Source organism: Mirounga leonina, unplaced genomic scaffold (assembly GCF_011800145.1).
Source record: "Mirounga leonina isolate KUSES-001 unplaced genomic scaffold, KU_Mleo_1.0 Mir_366, whole genome shotgun sequence".
NCBI lineage: Eukaryota > Metazoa > Chordata > Mammalia > Carnivora > Phocidae > Mirounga > Mirounga leonina.
In genome coordinates, this window is record NW_023270709.1 from 604,573 (window position 1) to 613,257 (window position 8,685).

The following is an 8,685-nucleotide window of genomic DNA, read 5'->3' on the forward strand; positions in this document are numbered from 1 at the left end:
AAATAAATAAATAAATAAATAAATAAATAAATAAATAAATAAATAAAAATATTTTAAAAATAAAAATAAAAGTAAGAGGCTTATTGTCCCTGTTGAAAATGAGAGCCCCTTCCCATCCTTTTCTTATAGCATTTACTTGAGGAAACTTGTGATTGTGGGTGTTTTCTCCCCTCTTTGAAATGTATATAAGCCCTTTGGAGGGGAAAAAAAACAGGCCTTTTGCCAGCTTTGTGATCCAGGAATGTCTTTCTCAAGGACCTGGGAGCCCTCTCTTTAAACTGTTCACACCAAGGAGGACAGCACCTCTCTCTTCCGCTTCCTGTGCCAGGGAAGGAGCCTAACCTCAGTGGGCACCAGGATCCACGTGTAAGACCACCTTCTGTCATGAAGATGGGAGAATTTGTAAAAATAAACTGCTTTAACTTTGGTTTGTCTGGGAAACTCTTCATCTCTCCTTCTATTCTGAATGATCCCCTTGCTGGATAGAGTTTTCTTGGCTCCGGATTTTTGTCCTTTCAGCACTTTGAATATATCACACTACTCCATTCTAGCCTGCAGAGTTTCTGTTGAAATTCCACTAATATGTGGAATGTTGAATCACTATATTGCACTCCTGAAATGAATATAACTCTATATGTTAACTACACTGGAAATATTTTTTTTTTATTTTTAAGGTAGGAGAATTTGGTTTTCCTCAGAATAAAGCCAATTAGCTAACATAGATGGTCACCCCAATTTCCAAGTAAATATAGAGTGCACCACCTAGGACAAAAGGTGCCAGCAAGTCCACCTGCTTGAGGGCTCATAACTGCTGATCCTGAAAACATGTATGGAATGAGTTGTGTCTGCATGGCTATGGAAAAGATGAGATTTCTTCTGTTTTTGCATTTCTTGATAGAATCTCTGTGATGCACATCACATTCTAGTTAATGCAAATTTAATAATAAAAAGGATTTCTTTTCCTACTATCTTTGAGAAGAGGATTTCTAGGTTGGAAGATTATGTTTTTAATTATATTTCCCCTACATGACCGAAGATGTATGAGTAAGCCCTGTTAAGATTAGCTGAATACACCCCAGATGAGCTGAACTCCCTTTATGCCCAAATACACGCTTGTTGCTATAGGCCACTGAGATTTCTATGTCTGTGTTACACAACATTATGACAGCAATTGGCAACTTACACATAATATCAATATTTCTACTACTAAACAACCAACTGCCAAAAAAAACTGAGCCTCTGCTGTCCCTTCTCTCCACTCCTCCAAACTCTCCTTGTCCCAAATCTCCTCACGCAGCTGGGTCTACTTTCCAAAACTCTCTGATGCTGGAGAGCTCCTTTCCCACCCCACTGCCACTACATGAATTCAGGTGGCCATCCTCTCTACCCCATAACTACATCCAGGCCTCCAGTCTTGCTCACCTTCCATACACCCTCCATAAAGCTGCCAAAGGAAACCTGCCCACACACATCTCCCTCCACCACTCTGTTTAAAATTCCCTCGGCTCTGCATCCAAACTGCACAACACAGCACATGAAGTCTTTGATGGTCTGGTATCACCACCACCCCCCAAACAAAACTCCTGTCTACTTCCTCCCCAATCCCACCATCTGTACCCATCAGGAAGGACATGCTCCAGCTCCAGGACTATTTGGTTAACTGTTCATACCACAATCACCATGCTATCTATGCCCCACATAGATCCATCAACCAGAAGGCTATTTCAGAACACTGGTTCACTCAAATGCCTGCTCAAGTGTGCACTCCTCATGGACTCTTCCTGATCAATCTCTTCTCCGTGCACCTGGGCCAGGAACACCTCTTTATTCTGGATAGTCACCTCTTACCACCCTCCCATTCACCTCCATCACCAACCATGTGGCCTCCCTCTCTGCCCAGACTCACCTGCCACACTCCTACCTCAGGTGTCTCACATGGGTGTTCCTCTGCTTGGAACTCTCACCGCCAAAATATTTATTTAGCTAAATCACTACTTACCACCATCTAACATCGTCTATCACCTATCTATTTGCTTATTTACTGTCTCTAGAATATAAACTCTGCAGGGCAGGGATTTTTGTTTGTTACACTGATGTATCCAGGTGCAGAGAACAGTAGCTCGCACATACTAGGGGTTCCATATATCTGTACTGAATAAATGAATGAGTGAAAGACCCTCCTTTCCCTCATCTATAAATTGAGGGCATATTTACTTAGACCCTGAGGTTGCTCCCAATTCCAATACTGCAGGTGTCTAAATATAGATCAGCAACCCACCTGCCACCTTCAGTTCCAAACCAGCCTCTTCATAGAAGCTTCCCTTTCTGAAAAAACAGGTATACAGCCCATTGTCAAAAGCCTGGACATCGTGGATGCGCACAGCAGCCTCCCCCCGGGTGAGGAAGTCCTTCACCAGTGAGGTCCGCCCTGTGTACTGGGCCAACTGTTCCTCTCTCTGCTCCTGCTGGTTTTGATAGATGAACACTGCTTCTGAGAACTTGGAGCGGAACCACCGCAGCTCCATGTTCTCCACACTCATGGCCGGGGACACACGACATGGCAGCGTGATGCTCCCACCCAGCACTGCCACAATGGGGTCCGAGGAGCCAATCACCACGAACTCCTCTGTGGACAGAGACATAGGAGTGAGAAAGCTGGAGACATGAAGGACAGGGGCAGGGAACACACTGTCAGGTGGGAGGCCCTGACCTGAGGGGCTCAGCTGTGACCACTCTGAATCAGGGCAAGATCCTCAACCACAACTTTGCGACCCAGAAATGGTGTCAAAGAGATGCCCTCAGCAGCTGTGCTCCTGGCTCCAGGTCTTCCATGAAGGACTCTCTAACTCAGTGGTTCTGAGTTAGGGGCATCACGGGCATCACAATCACAATCACCAGGAAGGCTTGAGAAACACAGACCGCTGGGCTCCACCCCCAGAGCTCCTGGTTCAGTAGGTCTGGGGTGGGTCCAAGAAAGTGCATATCTGAGGAGGTAGCAGGGATGTGATACTGATGTGCCAGGGACCACACTCTGACATCCACAGCTCTAACCTGCCTCCTCTTAGGACAGGACTAAAAACCGACCAAACAGCACACCTGTGGCCTAGGTGGGACCTCTCGGCTCATTGGGCCACACCCAGGAACTTCCCAACACCCGCTCCTAATTTTATTATTTCTGCCCATATCTTTGTCCTCTGCTGAATTACTTTATAAGACATAAAGTCCTCATTAGACAACTGTCATGGTCCCCTGTCCTTATTTTACAGTTCTGGGATTCTTCTTAAATGTTTAATTTCAACTAGCAGTTGGGGGATCACCAGAATCTTTCTAGAACCAGGGCCTCCACCAATAACCATCCGTCGTGATGGAGACACCAGCAGAACTCCCGGGGGCTCTCACCCACCCCAAGGAGACACAGGAAGGGGGAGGGGACACACTCACCTGCAGACCCCCCAGCAAGCAGCTGGAAGAAGAAAAGCAGGGAGGGGAGATGGGAGAGCAAAGAGCCCCTGCAGCAATCCTCCATTTCCTCAGAGCTGGGGAGACACAGGGCAGGAGGCAGGTGAACACCTCCAGAGAGGAGGCAGGGCCAGCCCACAGCTCTGGGCCTCAGAGCAGACAGCAAGGCTCAGGGCTGGCAACGGTCCCCAGCAGGAGCACAGCCTTTCCTACTGCTCATCATGCTGGTGGGGGCCCCCACAACCTTAACACCAAGAAATCCCTCCCAGCCCTTTGGAAACTTTCCCAGCCTGCTCTGCCCACAGGACCAGACCTTCCCGCCTCAGCACAGGGGACTCCTCCATGTCTGCATCGTTCACAGGCCACCACAGGGACACAGGGCCCAGACTCAGGTCCCTCCCCATGAAGGACACACCAGCTCCTGCGTGCTGTTCTTCTGCTGCCCCCTAATTATGACCAGGGAATCACTGAGAAGCATGAGAGTCAGACTGTGTCCTCCTCGAGGACACTGTGGCTCCCACCACACGCACCCTGTCCTCCGGTCCTTTGCTGGGTGAGTTCACCTGAATTTCAGGTCCCTCCCTTCCCCAGCTCTTTCCTGCTCAGGACCAAGGACCTCTCCTTGCTCATAGCTGAGGCCCAGACAATTCCCCATGAAAGGTTAATCCTCATCTTCTCTATCTTTGAGGAGTTTCCGCCTCAGGATAAAGGATCCCAGCAGAGCAGGAACAGCAGAGGATAAAATGAGCTCTGGTCAGAAAGAAGGGCTTCAAACCACTTACTGCTGGGTAGGGCAGCCGATGGTCCTGGGAAGGACAGATTCTGGGGCTGACTGCCGATGTCTCCTCCAGATTCGGCTGCTTCCTGTGGGATCACCTGAGGCAAGTTTCTTGAGCTGCTCTGCCTCAGTTCCTCAATGCAGATGGTAACAGGCTCTCACTCCAAGGTATAAGGAGAATCCTATGAATTTATGTATGGAGAGTCAGTGCCTGTCATTAGAACAGTGCCTGGTCCTAGGAATGCTACAGAGATGTCATTAAATAAGTGAATAAAGTGCAGCCCTCCCTGTAGTTGTCCCGGGTCCTCTCAGAGCCTCATTTTTATCCAGCACCACCACCCCAGCCCCACCACAACTTCAGCCTCCTCCTCCCAGCCAGCTGCTCCCAGCTTTCCTCCTCTTGTCCAACAAGTGTCTTCAGAACCCACTCACCTGCTTGAAAACCTGGGACTTCATAAGTGTCTCTAACTTAGCTGTGCAAGATCTCAGCCAACCCCAAATCTGCTCTCAGAAATTGCACCTGCAGTTCGCTGCTCGAGCCCCACACCGTGCTTCCAGATCCAACCCTGGTGCTACAGGCTCCTCTTGTCTGAGAGGCAAGTGGTTCCCAGGAGAGCAGAGAAGCAGAGCCTGAGACAGGTTGCAGGGCCCTGTCCCGAAACAGGGACCTGGGGCACTCAGCACTCCCAGACAGAAGAATCCACCTTGTGCTGACTCCGTCCACCATTTGAAAGTGAAAGCTTACAACAAGAAATCACAGCAGACTCTGCTCTGCCCTCTGGACGGTGCACCCTAGTTATCAGGAAGGAAACAGCATGATCAGAGCCATGAAATAGGGCAGGGACAGGTACACTGACCCACTCTGCAGGAGGACACACAAGACACAGACTCAGCAATCCTTTATTGAACAACTTCTACTCTCCAGGTTGGCTAGTTTCTAGACCAGAAGCAGGGAATGTGTGTGGCAGACAAGACTAATACCTCACCCTTTGCATGGGACTGTTCACTACCAAAATATTCTATGTCAGTTTCTGAATCCTAATGGCAAGAGTCTTTGAAAAGCCCTCAGTGTAGCTGCTTTGCTTTTCTTCATCAGGAGATGACCCAGGTGCTTCCCATAGCTTGGCAACAGAGGGGTTAAGACTGAGCATCAGGTTCGCTCCAGGACTCTGGCCCTGCCCCAGCTGAATGGACAGCATCTTATGGCTTCTTAGTACTTTACTATCACACATGGCCTGGGTACACCATTCAGCCCCTCCCTGCCAGGCCGCAGTGTGCACCAGGAAAGGCAGATTCTATGGTCTCTGAAGGAAAACCATGGAGCACTGGACCTACCTCTCCAGCCCCTCCCTTCCTGCAGCTCCCCATCTCAGTAAAGGACACCTGGGTTCACCCAGTTATGTCTGCCTGAAACTGGAGGGTCATTCCTGACACACCACTTTCCCACCCATCTACTTCCAATGTACCAGAAAGTTCAAGACTTTCCTTGAATCCATATCCATGGCCACCTTCTAGCTCCCCACCAACCTCACTTCCCCCTCACCCAGGCACAGTGTCCCTGCTTCCCCATGAATGTCCCCTGACCACCTCCAGCCTCTCCTCCTCAAGTTCATTTTCTCTCCAAAGTCATGACCCTCTCAAGTCAGCTTATGTCAGCTCTGCCTCATCTCTTCCAGGGACCCCCCTGCTATACCTCTTGTCTGTGGCTCCCAGGCCCCTGCTTCCTCTCAACCTCATTCCACTGCTCCCAGTGCTCCCTCACTGGCCTGGGTGAGCTCCTCCAGTTCATGGCACTTTCCCAGCCTCCGGCTATCTCATAAACTACTGGATGTTCCTACTCTCTCTCTAGTCCCCCAGATTCCGTCCGCACTGTTCCCATCTATCCTAAAGTGACCTTCCTCCAAGGGGTCTTCGCCAACCTGCTCATCCCCATATGTGCCCCAGACACGTGCTTATTAGGGTTTTAGTGGCACCCTGTTCTCCTCCACAGCCCTGACACGCGATCTTCTATGGAATGTCTGTGGCATCCACAAAGGGAGGCACTGTGTGCCCTGTTCACATGTCCAGCACACAGTAAACACTTAGGAAACTTTGTTTGAGCTCACGTGCAGAGGACTCACTTCAGCAGCACATTGGCTACTCAGCTCTGTCCAAATTCGGAAAACACTTCAGTCCACTGAGAAACACGAAGACTGTTAACTCTGACCTAAACAAGTCAGCCCCTGGGTGGATACAACACCTCCACCATCTTCCCCGCTCTTTCTTTCTTCCTACCCAAACCCATATGCATCTCTGAAACATCACTGGGATAGAAACATCAGACTCAACCACCTTGTTTGCTCCCTCAAACCGGCCCAGTGCTCAGGTGTTCGTCTACTAAGTGACAGTCATCTGCTAAGTGACAGGTGTTAAGACACTAGTTTGGGCACCTCCCTGGTGCCGCTTCTGTAGAGTTGTCATTACTGTCTTCATTCTGCAGGTGAGGAAACCAATCTCTCAGAGTTCCACAACTACACACCCAGCAGAGCCTCTCCCAGCCTGTGTTCACTCTTGATTGTTCTGAATGATCCACTAAATTTTTTTCATGGAGCAAGGACTGACTGACTCATTGGTGCCTGGGAGTGATTGCTTTCAGCCCAGATGGCTGGTCTAAGATATTAAAACTCTGGGTAGGGGCGCCTGGGTGGTTCAGTCAGTTAAGCTTCCAACTCCGCTCAGGTCAGGATCTCAGGGTCCTGGGATCAAGACCAGTGTTGGACTCCCCACTGGGCGCTGAGTCTGCTTGTCATTCTCCTTCCCTGTCTGCCCCTCCCCGACTGCCCGTCTCCCAGCCCCCCACTCAAATAAATAAATAAATAAAATTTAAAAATAAAATAAAAAATAAAACTCTGGGCAAACGCAGGACATCTGGATATACCTGAACACATCCCACGCTGTCATCCCCAAAGGTTTATTTCTGCTAATATCTACTTAGACATGGGAATATTGGGAAAATCCATCTTAATTGAAAAATAATGAATGAACAAGGACCAATATTAGCCGCCAGGTCCACCCCCACTGCCACCACCTTCCCCTGCCCAATGGGGAGACTCCTCAAAGCCTGAGAGACATTAGGGGAGTTTTGTGAAAAGTCAGAGGGAAGAAAACCAAATTTCAATGAGTACTTACTAAGTGCCAGGATCTGGGTTACACAACTTGTATTTATGACACTTCATTCTCACACATGCAACAGAGATGAAGGAGGACATGAGTCCTGCCATCTAGTAACCTTTCATCCAGGAACTTCCTAGTGGAGAGAGGGCTGGAGCTGCAGGGACATTGCCCCCCACACCCTTGCACACCCCAGTCCTCAAGCCCAGCCCAGCCCCCAGCTCCACACAGCTCCGGGTGAAAGAGGAGCAGGAAGGACCTTGGACTCAGAAATGGCCCAGGGTGATATGGCCAGGAAGCTTATCTCCCCTGAATGCCAGCCCATATGGGGAGGGGAGGTGAAGGAAAGACAAAGCACAAGGAAGATTTTCCCGAAGGACACTGGAAGGATACCTGGAGACACTGCAGGAAGGACACCAAACAGCAAACTTCACTGCCCTCCCCCAGCTCATCAGGCTCCCGGTCCAGCTGTTTATCGACAAACACTATTCACTGGCCACAAATGATTTTTCTTGCTTAAGGTGTAAATTATCCTGATGCTAATATTAGTTAATATTATACTTTCTACTTTAACAGTTAATATTATACTTTCTACTTTAACAGCTATGTATTACCTCTTATCTTTAGTTGCTTCAAGTGCTTTTGAAACAGTTTCAGATAAATACCTAAGCCATAAAACAATGGCTAATGTAAAAAGAATTATAATTTTAGGGATGCCTGGGTGGCTCAGTCAGTTAAGCATCCTACTCCTGATTTGGGCTCAGGTCATGATCTTGGAGTCCTGGGGGGCTCCATGCTTAGTGTGGAGTCTGCTTGAGATTCTCTCTCTTCCTCTCCTTCTACCCCTCCCCCCACTCGTGTGCACACACACACACACTCTCTCTCTCAAATAAATAAATAAATCTTTAAAAAAAGAATTGTAATTTTAAAATGTGACATTTGGTGGAAAGGATTAAACCCCATTTTTAGAAAACTGCAATCTGGTGAACCTTAATTTATTTTGACACTGTTAAGATGAAGGATCACTGGGTATCACTGGGTTATCTTCTACTGCAGGGAAAAGTTTTAAAGGCATTTTCTGCTTGTTTGATATCTGGAAAAAAGTGAAAAATAACAGGAAACACACAAACACAAACACATACATGCACATACACACACACAAGGTGATAGTTTCTGTGTGGACTTTAAAATTTTTCCTTCCAAGTTAAAAATAGAGCTACCCTATGACCCAGCAATTGCACTACTAAGTATTTGTCTAAAAGACACAAACATAGTGATTCAAAGGGGCACATACACCC

The 8,685-nt window shown here is 48.2% G+C and overlaps 1 protein-coding gene across 1 annotated transcript in view; it reads right to left on the bottom strand.

Moving 5' to 3' along the window:
* Window positions 1-3,235, bottom strand: part of LOC118027251 (butyrophilin-like protein 1) — a 10,450-nt gene extending 7,215 nt beyond the window's left edge. Inside the window, exon 1 of the mRNA XM_035030464.1 lies at window positions 2,279-3,235. Coding sequence (XP_034886355.1) covers window positions 2,279-2,642 — 364 coding nt within the window. The 5' untranslated portion in view covers window positions 2,643-3,235. The remainder of the gene's footprint in view (window positions 1-2,278) is intronic.
* Between the last annotated feature and the right edge of the window lie 5,450 nt (window positions 3,236-8,685).